The sequence below is a fragment of the Chrysemys picta genome, chromosome 12, assembly GCF_011386835.1.
Source record: "Chrysemys picta bellii isolate R12L10 chromosome 12, ASM1138683v2, whole genome shotgun sequence".
Classification (NCBI taxonomy): Eukaryota; Metazoa; Chordata; order Testudines; family Emydidae; genus Chrysemys; species Chrysemys picta.
In genome coordinates, this window is record NC_088802.1 from 3818460 (window position 1) to 3832915 (window position 14456).

The 14456-nt window shown below is 65.7% G+C and overlaps 1 protein-coding gene across 1 annotated transcript; it reads right to left on the reverse strand.

Annotated features, from left to right (window-relative positions):
* Positions 1 to 323: 323 nt before the first annotated feature.
* LOC135974689 (valine--tRNA ligase-like) lies at positions 324 to 14456 on the reverse strand. The gene is given in 32 exon segments (XM_065563133.1): positions 324 to 500; positions 798 to 947; positions 1260 to 1435; positions 1537 to 1648; positions 1961 to 2167; positions 2475 to 2630; positions 2861 to 2988; positions 3544 to 3622; positions 3733 to 3801; positions 4086 to 4190; positions 4311 to 4436; positions 4612 to 4682; positions 4831 to 4936; positions 5309 to 5399; positions 5519 to 5677; positions 6322 to 6425; positions 6768 to 6892; positions 7283 to 7373; positions 7494 to 7582; positions 7847 to 7955; positions 8051 to 8170; positions 8789 to 8870; positions 8999 to 9163; positions 9442 to 9569; positions 9930 to 10030; positions 11585 to 11669; positions 12080 to 12243; positions 12643 to 12673; positions 12675 to 12794; positions 13435 to 13578; positions 13903 to 14291; positions 14436 to 14456. Coding segments are annotated over 31 exon segments (3822 nt in total). The 5' UTR covers positions 14263 to 14291; positions 14436 to 14456; the 3' UTR covers positions 324 to 431.

The following is a 14456-nucleotide window of genomic DNA, read 5'->3' on the forward strand; positions in this document are numbered from 1 at the left end:
GGACACAGCCAGCCCAGCCCCACAGCTAGGGGGCGGGGGATCTGGCCGGGGTCTTGTCTCCCTCCCCCTCGCCAGATCCCAATGGCCCCTGCCCCCTTTGGGGCCCGAATGCCCCGGACGAGTCGGACACGGTGGCCCATGTCAAGGGAGGATAAAAGCCCACCTGCTGCTAGTGGCGGAGGGAGTGCCCCCTGAGGGAAGCCCCGGCTCAAACCCCGCCCCCAGCTCCGGCGTCCCCCCACGGCGCAGCCCCCACCCCCCAAACACCCCAAGGAAGACCCGGGCTTTTGTAAATCAGCAAAATAGTTTAATATCTCCACAAAAAAAAAAAAAATAGATTTGGCGGGGGGTGGGGGGAAATCAGAGAACAGCAGGGGGGGGCGATTGAACCACCCCCCAGCAGGGGGGAGGAGCCGCGAGGTCCCTCCGTCTCAGATCATCCTCTGGAAAGTCTCCACCGCCTCCGTCACCTTCTGCAGCTCGGTCCGGCTCTGCTGCAGCTGCGGGAGACACGCGGCCGGGCGTGAAGGGTGGGGGTGGGGGTGGGGCGAGGCCCTCCACAGCACAGCATCTCCCCCAGCCTCCCTGCCTGGCTCCCCGATAACACACCAACCCCTGCCTGGCCCCCCACATCACAGCGCCCCGTTCCCCCCCGCACAGCATCTCCTCCCAAGCCCCTCAGAACAGCCCCCCGCTCGTAGCGCCCCAAGAAGGACCGTCCCTTCCTGACCCCAGCAGGTGGGCCCTGCCCTGAAGCATGAGGGTGGGAGTCCCCCGCCGGGGGGGCAGCCGGGTACCTTGGCAGCGTCGGCCTCCTGGACCTTGGGGGGCACCTTGGTGCCATAATCGGGGGTTCCCATCCGCTCCCGCAGCCGCTCGATCTGCTTCTGCAGCTCACCCTGCTTCCCGGCCAGCTTGGAGATCTCCTTCTCCGCGTCGATCAGACCCTGGGGAGCACAGAGCCCTGCCCGTCAGCCGCCCGGATGCCGGGGTCCCGCTCGCTGGCTGCGGTTCTGTGGGGAGAGCCCCCCGGACACCTGGTTCCCGCTCACTGCTCTGGTCGTCTGGGGGAGAGCCCCTTGCAGGGCCACCCAGACGCCTGGGTCCCACTCACTGCTCTGGTTGTCTAGGGGAGAGCACCCCGCAGGGCCGCCCTGGACACCTGGGTCTAATCCCCATGCCAGTCTCCAGCCCCCTAGGGGTGAGAGCCCTGTGCTGGCGGCCCGGACGCCTGGGTCCCCTTCCCCGGCCCCTCTCACCTTGAGCAGCAGGTGGACGGTGCACTTGTCGGAGGCGACGGCCACGGCGCAGCCAGCAGGGGGCGCCTCACCCGGGCCCAGCACCCGCACCAGGCCGGAGGAGGAGAGGCTGCGGATGTAGGCGGAGCAGCGGCTGGCGGCGTCGGCCGCGCCCGAGTCCAGGCACTGCAGGAAACCTGGGGAGGGGACGATGGGGAGAGGTCAGGGGGTGCTCGGGGAGGGGTCAGAGGTCACGGGGTTTTGGGGGGGCAGATGTCCCCCCCAGGCGGATACCCACAGTCGGCTCTGGTCCGGGTGAGGTTGTAGTCGGCCCTCAGGGAGCGCACGGCGCGGACGATGCCCAGCGAGAACTCGACCGTGCCCTCCAGCCCCCAGTCCCGCCAGCAGAACTGGAGCGGAGAGGAAAGGGTTAATGGTGCCCCTCACTCCTGACCCGCAGCCCCTCGGTGTCCCATTCCCCCCCCCCCCCAACCCTGCCGGTGCCCCTCACTCCTGACCCGCAGCCCCTGCCAGCCAGCCCTGGGCTCCCCCCAACCCTGCCGGTGCCCCTCACTCCTGACCCGCAGCCCCTGCCAGCCCAGCCCTGGGCTCCCCCCAGCTCTACCGGTGCCCCTCACTCTCGACCCGCAGCCCCTGCCAGCCCAGCCCTGGGCTCCCTCCCCCAGCCCTGTGGGTGCCCCCACTCCCCCCCCACGGGTTACCTGCTCGGGGCTGGGATAGGGGGTGACGCAGATGCTGGGGGGGGCGTGGGGGGCGCGGCGGGGCAGGCGCTGGAACAGCTCCTCGCTGACGAAGGGCATGAAGGGGGAGAGGAGCCGCAGGCCGACGTCCAGGCAGGTGTAGAGGGTGCAGCGGGCGGCCGTCACCGCAGCCGCGCCCCCCTCGGCGAACACGGGCTTCAGGCACTCCTGGGGGGAGGGGGCAGGTCAGCGCCAGTGCCTCCTGGGGGGGAGACAGGCCCCATCTCCAAGAGCCACCCCGTTCCCTGCCCCATGCCCCATTCCCCGCCCCCCCCAGCCAGCCGGGAGCTGGCGTCCCTGGGTGGGAAAAGCCCCGTGCCCCATTCCCCACCCCCCCAGCCAGCCACGAGCCGGCGTCTCTGGGGGAAGCCCCATGCCCCATTTGCTGGCTGTGGGGGGCAGAGAGAGCCAGCTTCCCTGGGGGGGCGGAAAGCCCCGTGTCCCATCCTCTCCCCCCCCCCAGGGTCCCCCTCACCAGGTAGACGTCGCAGAGCTCGTAGAGCCAGAAGTTGTAGACGGCCGTGGTGACGGCCGGGAAGTCGTAGGCCCGGAACCCGGCGTCGCTCAGCTCCACGGCCAGGCTGAGCCGGCTCAGAATCCAGCGGTCGATCAGGCTCTCGGCGCCACTGGGCTAGAGCCGGGGGGGAGATGCCGGTGAGCGGGGAGGGCGGCTGGTGCTGTGGGCAGTGGGGCGGGGGCAGCAGGGGGCGCCAGGCTGTGGGGTGGGGGCTTGGCAGGGGGCGCTGGTGCTGTGGGCAGTGGGGCGGGGGGAGCAGGGGGTACCAGGCGGGGAACAACATGGGGTGATGCGGGCAGCGGGGCGGGGGCAGCAGGGGGCGCTGGGCCGCGGGTCCCTCTCACCTCCGGTCCCGGCGGGGGCTGGAACCCGGCCCCCAGGCCACGGATAGCGAATTTGGTGGCGTTCCAGAGCTTGTTGCAGAAGTGCCGGTAGCCCAGGATGCGATTCACGTCCAGGTTGATGTCGCGGCCTGGCGGGCGAGGCAAAGGGAGAGGGGAACAACAAAGTGGGAATTTGGGTGGTGTTTTCATGAGGCCGACGCATGCCTCAGTTTCCCTGGGGCTCAGCAAGAGTTAAGAAGCCAGGGCAGGGCCTGGCAGGGTTTACATCTCTGGGGTGGTGCAAATAGGGCACTAGAGGGCGAGCTGAAACCGACCCATGGGCCGGCATGGGGCAGAGCCAGACCCCGAGCCGGAGAACGAAGGGGGCAGGTGGCGATGTGGAGAGAGACACCGGTGCCCACACAGAGAGATGGAGCCAGAGACCAAGAGGGAATTTTCTGTCGTGTTTTTATGGCACCTGGGCATGCCTCAGTTTCCCTGTGTAGGTTGCACGGCTCCCCCAGGGGTGCCAAAGGGACCTGGAGCGGCGCAGAAAGGGGTGGCTGGGGGCAAACTCAGCCCAGATCAACCGAGGGGCCGGGGAGCTGCGGGGACAGCCAGGACTGGGAGCAGTGGGGCCGGCCCAGACAAGGGGTCCCTCCCCAGCCCCACAGCAGGGCTCTCGGGGGAAGCCAGGAACTCACCCTGGGAGGTGTACGCGCAGAGGGCGAAACGCAGGGCGTCTGTGCCGCACTCTGGGATCCCGGCGGGGTAATCGCTTTTCTGGGGGGATGGGAAGAGAGGGATCAACTCCCAGCCAACCCCGTTGTCCCCTCTCCCTGTCCCCCACATTCAGCCCCACAGGTTCCCCGCTTCCCCCCCAAGCCCCTCACCTGGCCCTGCTTGGCTCGCTCCACCTCGGCCGGCTCCAGGTTGCTCTCCAGGAGCTGCGCGTGCAAACCCTGCGGAGGGAGAACGGACATGGCTCGGGACAGTGCCGACCGGGGACATGGGTCCAGGCTGTCGAGAGCCTGAGCCCATCGCCCGGAAAGCCGCGCGCTGCCCCAGGAATCGCCACAGGTCGTTAACTCTGAAACATACTGATGGACGGCTTCCAGCTAACCCCGCCCTAGGCCCAGACGGGGAGCCCCCTGCCGATCCAGGCGGCTGTCGGGCTACATGGCAGGGGTTTGGTAACATCTGGGAGGACGGGTTGGGGGGGCCAGATGTCCCCCCCAGCGGTTACCTCCAGTGTGATCCCACTGATCACATCCAGGGGGTCGATGACATTGCCTAACGACTTGCTCATTTTCCTGCCGTGGGCGTCCCGGACAACGGCGTGAAGGTAAACCTGAAACAGAGCCGGGCGGAGCGGGGTCAGGGCTGCCCTGAGGCCCCAGGGCAGGGCTGGGGGGGCGCAGTGCTGGCGGGGGGGGGGGGGGGGGGGGGGGGCGCCGTGCCCCACTCTTACCTCGCGGAAGGGCAGCTTGCCCGTCAGCTTCAACCCCAGCATGACCATGCGCGCCACCCAGAAGAAGAGGATGTCGTGGCCCGTCTCCAGCAGGGTCCCCGGGTAGAAAACCTTTAGGTCTTCGCTCTGCCGGGACAGACAGACGGTGACAGGACAGAGCCGGACGCCTGGGTCCCATTCCCCAGCCCCACCAGGGGTGAGCCCCCTGTGCTGCCGTTCCATCCCCCATCCCTCCCAAGGGGTGAGTGCCCTGCGCTGCCGTCCCGGACGCCTGGGTCCCATCCCCGCGTCTCAGACTCACGGCATTGGGCCAGCCGAAGATGGAGAACGGGAAGAGGCCGGAGGAGAACCAGGTGTCCAGGACGTCGTCGTCTGGGAACGAGAGTGACAGGGAGAAACGTACGTACGGACGTTAGTACAGGAGCTGATGGTGCGTGCCAGGCAACCGGCAGGGGGCACTGTTCTAAAAGCAGATGCCCCTCACTCCCGACCCGCAGCCTCCGGCCCCCCCCGGCCATACCTTGCCGTAGCGAGATCTTGTCCGTGGTCACCCCAAAGGCTTTGGCCGCTTTGTCCTTGGCCTCCTCTTCGCTCCGCCCGCTCACCCAGTATCGGCCGTCCGTGTCCTGGGAGGGGGGTAAGCAGACGTCAGACCCCTGGGCCCATTGACCCCGGTGTCCCACCCCTCCTGGCTCAGACCCCTGGGCCCATCTACCCCAGCGGCTTGCCCTCCTCCCCGGCTCAGACCCCTGGGCCCATCGATCCCGGCGTCCTGCCCCTCCCGGCTCAGACCCAGGGCTCTATCCAGCTCGGTTTCCCCCGCTACATAATCCTGTTGCAGTGAGTTCCATAGGTTAACGTGAATCAAAGCTGAATTCCCTTGCGTCAGTTTGTTTCCTCCTGCTGCCCCCAAATACTGCCCCACACCCATGGTTTTGGGGTGGGCACTGACAGATTCCCCCTCCCAGCTATTTCCTGGGGTTTCTGCCCCCACTCACCTCTCCTGGGGGCACCGAGGGGTTGTCGATGGTGACGAAGTAGGCTGGGATGCGGTGGCCCCACCACAGCTGCCGGGAGATGCACCAGTCCCTGAAGGAGAAAGTGCCTCAGACGTCACCTGGGATATTACTGCCTCCTCGTGGCAGGGCAGGGCGGATAAAAGCCCTACTACCGCGGCTGCAGCAGAGGGAGCTCTCCCGGGGCCTCACCTGATATTGTCCATCCACTGGAACCAGGTCTTGCAGTGGAAGGGGGGCAGGATGCGCAGGTCCCCGCGGCGCACAGCGTCGGCCGCCCCCCGAGCCAGCCCCTCGCAGCGCACGTACCACTGCGGCTTTAGCAGCGGCTCCACCACGTCCTTTGAGCGGCTGGGGGGTGACAAATAGTCCCTGTGTCCTTCCGCCAGCCCCATCGCTCCCCTCGCGGGGCAGCCTTCCAGTGCCCCCCCACATCCCCCAGGAGCCCCCTGCACTCAGGGGCCTAACCGCGCACGGATGTCCTTCACCTGTCCAAGTGACCCCTGCACCGATATCCCTCCGCACCCTCCAGAGTCCCCCCTCCCTGTCCACATACGGATATCCCTCCGCCCCCTCACAAAGCGTTCCCCCCCCAGATATCCCTCCTCAGCGTCTCCCTCCTTCTTTCTGCACACGTATCCCTCCGCCACCGAGAGTCGCCCTCACCCTTCCTTCAGATACCCATCCCCCCACATCCTTCCTGATGCACAGATATCCCTCCGCCCCCCCCAAGAGACCCTCCCCTTGCACCCCGACTCCCTGTATCCCCCCCATCTCCCTCTGCACTCAAACATGTCCCCCTAAACCATCAGGCCACCCCACACGTATCCCTTCGCCCCTCAAAATAGTCCCCCACTTCTTCACACTTCTATCCCTCCCAGTGGCAAATCACCCCCCCTTCACAGATACCCCTCCGCCTCCCTTAGCAAGCGCCACTCTAACTCCCGCCCTCCTATGAGGATACCCCTCCGCCCCATCAAAGAGTCCCCCCTCACCTGCACACCGGCACCACCATGGGGTTGTCCTTGACTTCCTTGAACAGCCCCTTCTGCTTCAGGGCCTCGAGCACAGCCCCCCGGGCCTCGAACCGCTTCATACCCTGCATTGGGTGGGGAGCAAGGAGGGTCAGATCCCTGGGGCCCATCCAGCCCGGTATCCCACCTCTACCACCACAGATCAGACCCCCAGGTCCAGCCTGGTATTATCCCACTACTGCCACCACAGATCAGAGCCCCGGGGCCCACCCAACCCGGTATCCCACTACTGCCACCACGGATCAGACCCTGCACTGGGGCCCATCCAGTCTGGCATCTCCTGCCCTAGATCAGACCTAAGAATTCCCCTGCCCCAGTTTAATGCCCCGCTGCTGACACCACCAGTCCAAGCCCTGGGCCCATCCAGCTCAGTATCCACCCCCCAGCCTGCTGGTCCCCCCCCATACCAGGAAGGGGGGAGGCACGTTGATGAGGCACCCGCTGTCGTCGATAATGGTGACGCAGTCCAGGCCGTGGCGCTGCCCCACCTCGTAGTCGTTGTGGTCGTGGGCCGGGGTGATCTTCACCGCGCCTGGGGGGCGGGGCGGGGGCAGGCGTCAGACATGCTTGGCGATTCGCTGCAGCCCAAGTGCCCCTCCCCTTTCACCGCCAGCCTCACTCCACTCCCCAGGCACTGACCTCGCCGAGAGCCCACCAACAACCCTGGGACCTGCCCCCAGCCCCATATTCACTCCACACCACATAGCCCTTCCCATGACTCTGGGCCCTGCCCCCCCACCCCAAGTCACTCCACCCCCTTCACTTCCCTTGGCTGGGCCCCTGCTGTGTTTCACATCACACCTCCCTAGGCCCCGCCCACATTCACTAGGCCCTGGCCCCATTGGCTTCTTTGTCAGGCCCCTCCCCCATTCCCACCTCTCCTCCAGGCCCCGCCCCTGCCCTAGGCCCCGCCCCCACATACCAGTCCCGAAGCCCATGTCCACGAAGTCGTCGCAGACGATGGGCATGCGCCGCCCAGTGAAGGGGTGCAAGACGCGCTTCCCATGGAGATGCTGGAATGGGGGGGAGACGAGGGGGTCACTTGGGGGACCCCAAAACCAGACACCCCCAGGGATCAGCCAGCAACCTTCCCCTCCCCCCAAGCTCACACGCTCCCCACCCAGGGCAGGTACCTGGTAGCGGGGATCCTGAGGGTGCACCGCCACGGCCGTGTCCCCCAGCATGGTCTCCACCCGCGTCGTCGCCACGACAACCTCCTCGTCTGTGGGGAGAGAGTCAGACGGTGAGACCCCCCGAGCCAGCCCCACCCCCACCCTGGATCAGAACCAGCCCCCCTACAGGGGACAGGCCCCATTCCCTGCCCCCCCCACCCCGGCCCTGGATCAGAACCGGCGCCCCCTACAGGGGACAGGCCCTGTGCCCCATTCCCTGCCCCCTGAGCCAGCCAGTCCCTGCCCTGGGGCCAGATCGGAGGGAAAAGGCCCCATGTCCTGCTCCCAGCCCCCGTCCCCCTCCCTGGCCTTACCTGAGTCCTCGAGCTTGTAGGCGAATGACACCAGCACCCCAAATTCCACCTTGTCCTTGTACCCGGGGACGGGCAGGAGGGTCCGGCCGGGCAGCTCCTTCTTATCCACCTGGGGGAAGGGGAGAAGGAAGCCGAGACATCACCAACTCTCCCGCAAGCCCCTCTAGCTGGACCCCCCCCGCAGCTCCAGCTCCCCCCACACACCTCGATGTCGGAGATGGCAGAGTGCAGGGTGCAGGACCAGTTGACCAGGCGTTTGCTGCGGTAGATCACTCCCTCCTCGTGCAGCCGGATGAAGGCTTCCTGGACAGCATAGGATAGTTTCTGCGGAGCAGCGAGAGGAGAGGTGAGATCCCGGTCCCCTGCCGGAGAGACGTTGGACCACACATCCCCGTGTCCTGCGCCCCGCACTGCTACCCAGGGAGGGAGATTCTCCTACGTGCGGAGCAAGTTCCCACGGAGCCGGCTCTGACCCACACCGTCCCAGTGTGACCTCTGACAGTCCCCCCGGGGATGGGGATCAAGGGATATTCTCTGCATTGGAGGTGGGGGCACACCACTGCACAGGGCAGAACTGGGGAAAGGCGGGGGTGGGGGGAGGTGATAGAACCTGCATGGACCCACCTCCGGGGCCAGATGGGAGCTGGCGCCCCCTAGAGGACACATTTCCTGGGTCCCATTCCCCACCCCCCCGACCTAGTCAGTCCCTGCCCTGGGGCCGGATGGGAGCCGGTGTACCTAGAGGGGACAGGCCCCTGCCCCATTCCCCGCCCCCCTGAGCCAGCCAGTCCCCGCTCTGGGGCCGGATGGGAGCCGGTGCCCCCTAGAGGAGACAGGCCCTGTGCCCCATTCCCGCCCCCCTGAGCTAGTCCCCGCCCTGGGGCCGGACGGGAGCCAGCGCCCCCTAGAGGGGAAGGCCCCACGGCGCACGGCAGAGCATACCGGGTCCATGGTGAAGCAGGCTCTATCCCAGTCCATGGACGAGCCGAGCTTCTTGAGCTGATGGTAGATCCTGTCGCCCTTCCTGTGGGGAGAGGGAGGAGAATCAGGGCGGCGCTGGGGGTGCCGTGCTGCGGGGGGCTCTCCCCTGGCAGCCGAGGCAGCGATAGGGGGCTGTGCTGGGGGTGGGGACACCCCGATCCCGGCACTCACTCGTTCTTCCATTTCCAGACCTCGCGGACGAACGCCTCCCGGCCCAGGTCGTGCCGCGTCTGCCCCCGCTCCCGCCACAGCTTCTTCTCCACCACCACCTGCGTGGCGATGCCGGCGTGGTCGCAGCCCGGGTTCCACAGCGTGGTCTCGCCACGCATCCGGTGCCTGCCGGGACACCACAGCCGCAGTGAGGGGCGCAGGCAGAGCTGGGGGGAGTGAAGGGGGCTGCGGCTTGGGAGTGAGGGGCACGGGTAGAGCTGGGGGGAGTGAAGGGGGCTGCAGGGTGGGCGTGGGGGGCACGGGCAGAGCTGCAGGGAGTGGAGGGGGCTGCAGGGTGGGTATGGGGGGCACGGGCAGAGCTGGGGGGGCTGGGGGCTGCAGGGCGGGCATGGACAGAGCTGGGGGGGCCGGCGGCTGCAGGGCGGGCGTGGGGGGCGTCTCACCAGCGGGTCAGGGCGTCCTGGATGGCGTTAGTGAGTGCATGGCCCAGGTGCAGCGAGCCGGTGACGTTGGGGGGCGGGATGCACATCATGAAGATCCCTTTGGGGTTCGGCTCCGAGACGCGCTGCCGCTGGGGGAAGAAGGGGGAGAGTCAGACTGTGTGTCAGAACCCCCGCACTGCCCCCGGAGGGCGAGTCCCTGCGAGCACACGAGGGCGGCAGTCAGAGCCCCCGGTGCGGAGACTCGGGAGGCCCAGGCTGGTTCCGTTTCGGCAGCACCCAAAATAACCCCACACCTGGGTCTAGGTGCATCAGCGTCCCCTGCTGGAGGGGCCCTGCCCTGGGTGTGCGTGAGAGCTCGTCCCCTGCTGGCTCACCCAGAACCACCTCACCATTGACTTATCCCGCCTACTGCTCCCACCCACAGGGGCGATTCCTGTTATCTGGGGCCACTAAATTCCAGCCTCGGCCCCCGCCCGGCCCCCACTCACCCCGTACTCGGGTTTGAAGAAGCCCTGGCTTTCCCACCACGGGTACCAGGCTGCCTCCACGTACTGCGGGCTGTAGGCGTCGGGCATGGGGCCGGTCACGTCTGCAGGGGAAGGACAGAGTGCCCTGAGCAGGGACCCCCCCAGGGTCCTGATCCGCCCCGCCCCCATGCACTGGGAGGGTGGGGCCCACAGCAGAGCAGTGATTGGAGATGAACAGGCAAACGTCTCTCCCCGTTAACCAGCCAGTGATCAGTGAGCCGTCGTCGTCAGCCAACCCGGCTCCAGGATCCGGAGCCCGGAAAGTTCAGCATGAGCATTGTCCAGATTTCTAAAGCAGATCTGTCAGTCCAGCCGTTCGTCTGTTTGTCCACCCCTGAACCAACCAACCCCCCCAATCCATCCCCCCAACAACCCAACCATCCACACCATCAATCCACCCAACAACCTACCCGTCCCCCGAACCAACCAGCCCCCGAACCAATCAACCCCCCAACAACCCAACCATCCACACCATCAATCCACCCAACCTACCTGTCCCCCGAACCAACCAGCCCCCGAACCAACCAACCCCCCAACAACCCAACCATCCATCCCCCCCAACAACCCAACCATCCACACCATCAATCCACCCAACAACCTACCCGTCCCCCGAACCAGCCAGCCCCCCAACAACCGAACCATCCACACCATCAATCCACCCAACAACCTACCCGTCCCCCGAACCAACCAGCCCCCCAACAACCCAACCATCCACACCATCAATCCACCCAACAACCTACCCGTCCCCCGAACCAACCAGCCCCCCAACAACCCAACCATCCACACCATCAATCCACCCAACAACCTACCCGTCCCCTGAACCAACCAGCCCCCCAACAACCCAACCATCCACACCATCAATCCACCCAACAACCTACCCGTCCCCCAAACCAACCAGCCCCCGAACCAACCAACCCCCCAACAACCCAACCATCCATCCCCCCAACAACCCAACCATCCACACCATCAATCCACTCAACAACCTACCCGTCCCCCGAACCAACCAGCCCCCGAACCAACCAGCCCCCCAACAACTCAACCATCCACCCAATAACCCACCTGCAAACCAACCCCCCCAATCCATCCCCCCCAACAACCCAACCATCCACACCATCAATCTACTCAACAACCTACCCGTCCCCCGAACCAACCAGCCCCCGAACCAACCAGCCCCCCAACAACTCAACCATCCACCCAATAACCCACCTGCAAACCAACCCCCCCAATCCATCCCCCAACTACCCAACACCCCCAACCCAGCCCCACAACAACACAACCAACAACCCACCCTCACCCCGAACCAACCAACCCCCCAACAACCCAACCATCCATCCACCCACCAACCCCCTCAATCTATCCCCCCAACAACGCAACCATCCACGCCATCCATCTACCCAACAACCTACTCACCCCCCGCCCCAATCCATTCCCCAAACAACCCAACCATCCATCCAACAACCCACTTCTGGCATCATCCCTCGACCCCACCGGCTGAGACTTGCACCAACCTCCCCTTTGCCATGGGGGGCTGGGTTCGGGTGGGGGCCCTGGTGCTGAGCAGACCCCTCCTCCCCCCCAAATCACAGCCCGAATGCCTTTCCCCCGCCCCCCGGTACCTTTCTTCTCCCCCAGGCGAGTGGGGATGTCATAGGTCAGAACCCCGGGGTCTTTCTTCTCCTTCTTCTCGGCTTTTGCTTTCTTCTGGCTCCCGGGGGAAGAATTGTGGGGAAAGGAGAGAAGAAAAGAGAAAGGATGCGTAATGCTGCCCTTCGGCACCGAGGGGCGCTGTGCTGCAGGGGGCGCCAGCATGCTCACTGCAGAACCCTTGTACTTCTCCCCCAAAGAGTTGGAGTGGGAACCCCGGCGTCCTGGCCAGGCCCCAACTCGGCTGACTCGATTGTGCCCTCGCTAAAACGTAGCCTCGGATTTCAAAACAGCTACACGGTCCCCTGTCCCCTCCCAAACTCTCGTGCAGCGTTCCACGCGGCTGTTCCCCAGCCGCCCCGCCCCAGAGCTGGCTGCATCTCAGCACCAGCGGGCCATCCCCAGGCAGCGTTCCACGCAGCTGTTCCCCAGCCACCCCGCACCAGAGCTGGTCGCATTTCTCTCACCTCCCCTTGTTGCTGTTGGCTTTTCTCCTTCTTTTGCTGGAATTTCTCCAGCTTCTCTTTCTTCTTCGCCTCTTTCTTCAGCTGAGAGGCGCTCTTGACCGGGGCCTCCCCAGGGCCAGGGGCTGACCCCGCTGCTGGTCCCATCTCTGCAGGCGCCACACACTCTGCGGGGGGAGAAAAATCAGGCCAGATTGGACCCATGAGCCCATGTAGCATAGTATCCCATGTCTGCTACCATGAATCTGATCTGTGGGTCAAGCCCCCCTACCTCTGGCCACCCAGATCTGATCTGGGGGCTGGGCCCACTGGTGTGATCAATGGGTTCATCCAAGCCGGTACCCCACCCCAGTCCTGCCCCCCAATCAGACCCATAGACACATCCAGGCTGGAATCCCGCCCCCACCACCATGAATCTGAGCCCCGGGTCAATCCAGCCCGGTGTCCCCTGTAATATCCAGTAGCAGGGAGTTCCTTAGGTCACCGTGAAGCCAACGCAGCAGGGGCATTGCAGGCGGAGAAGGCTTGGAAGGGGTGCTCTGGGCAGGCGTTGGGGGGTCATTTACCCTGGGTCTTCGGTTTGGGGGCGTCACCCCCCGCGCGCCTGCTCACACAGCTTCAAAGGCCCCAGCACGGCCTGAAACTGGGGCTGGTTGACGCAAGTCAGGAACCAGCGCGTGACGTTGGGGTAAGGAGCCCGGCTGGGGGGGTCCAGCACCTGGGGAAAGAACATGAGAGATTGTGTGTGTGTGGGGGGAAACCATTATCGGTAGGGGGGGCAAGGGAGATACCATTATTGAAACGGGGAGGGGGAGAGGGAAATTAGGAGATATCAATATTATTCCAGGGTGGAGGAGTGAGAAGAAATCTTTAGAATGGGGGAGAGGGAAGATACCATTATTGGAGTGGGGGGGGGGGGTGACAATATCAGGAAATACCATTATTGGAATTGAGGAAGGAACATACCATTACTGGAATTCAGGAGGGGGAGGGGAGTATCGGGCAATAGCATCATTGGAATTGAGGGGGGGGAATACCATTATTGAAATTGGAGAAGGGAAACACTATTATTGGCAATAAAGGTGGGGTGGGGGGGACGGACTAGACGGGTTCCCAACCAAAACTGACCTTCCAGTCCCACACACAGACTGTGCCAAGTCACCCCCACCCCCAGGATGTCCTAATGGCCCCCTCACCCGATCCCAGCTACCCAGTGTGGGGGGGAGAGGGTGGGGGTATCTTGCCTTCTCAGTCCCCCCCCGCCCCATTTCCCAGCCTTCCCCTGATGCACCCCCCCACCCAGCAGCCGGGAGAGTGGGTCGTGGGGGGCGGGGCCACAGGGGAGCTGGGGCACCCACGTATTTGTAAGGCAGCAGCAGGGCGCAGGCCACGGTCACATCCGCCAGCGTCACAGCCTCAGCCACCAGGTACGTGCGCAGCTTCAGGTGCCCGTCCAGCACGGCCAGCGCCCGGCGCAGCTCTGCCACTGCCCGCTCCACCACCTGGGAAGGCAGAGAGAGACACGCCAGGGTACTGCAACAGACAGGGGACCCAGGAGTCCTGGCTCCTCCCCCCAACCACTAGATCCCACTCCCCTCCCCGAGAACCCAGGAGTCCTAGCTCCTCCTCCCCAGCCCCCGCTCTAACCACTAGACCCCACTCCCCTCCCTAAGAACCCAGGTGTCCTAGCTCCCCCCCCCCAACCACTAGATCCCACTCCCCTCCCCGAGAACCCAGGAGTCCTAGCTCCCCCCCCCCCCCGGCCCCGCTCTAACCACTAGACCCCACTCCCCTCCCGGAGAACCCAGGAGTCCGGGAGGTCTCACCTGCTTGCTCTGCTCCGCCAGACCCAGGGCGGAGAAGGCGGCTGCACAGGCAGCAGGGGCGATCTCCCCGTCAGCGTAGCTCACCCACTGCTGCACCAGAGCGCCCCCCGCTGGCCCCTGCCCCCTCAGCCGCTCCGGGCACAGGAGCTGAGCCACGGCGGCCGGGCCCGAGACCCAGACCCCCGGCCGGCTCTCCAACGCCGGCAGCTTGGGCAGGGGGCAGGAGGCTGGGGGCCGCAGGGGGAGCCCCTGCTCCGGCAGCTCCACCACCTCGGGCAGCGTGGGGGCATAGCGGGCTGCGATCAGCACCCGCTGGTTCTGGAAATTGTCCGGGTGCGGGGAGAGGTATAGGGTGGGCATGGTGAGGGCTGAGCACCCCGAAGACACACCTGGGGACGGAGAGACAGAGTTGGTGAGACAAGGGGCCTGTCCCCTGCAGGGGGCGCCAGCTCCCATCTGCCCCAGGGCAGGGACCGGCTGCCTCAGGGGAGCGGGGAATGGGACAGGGGCCTGTCCCCTCTAGCTGCTCCCACCTGCCCCGGTGCTGGGCTCTG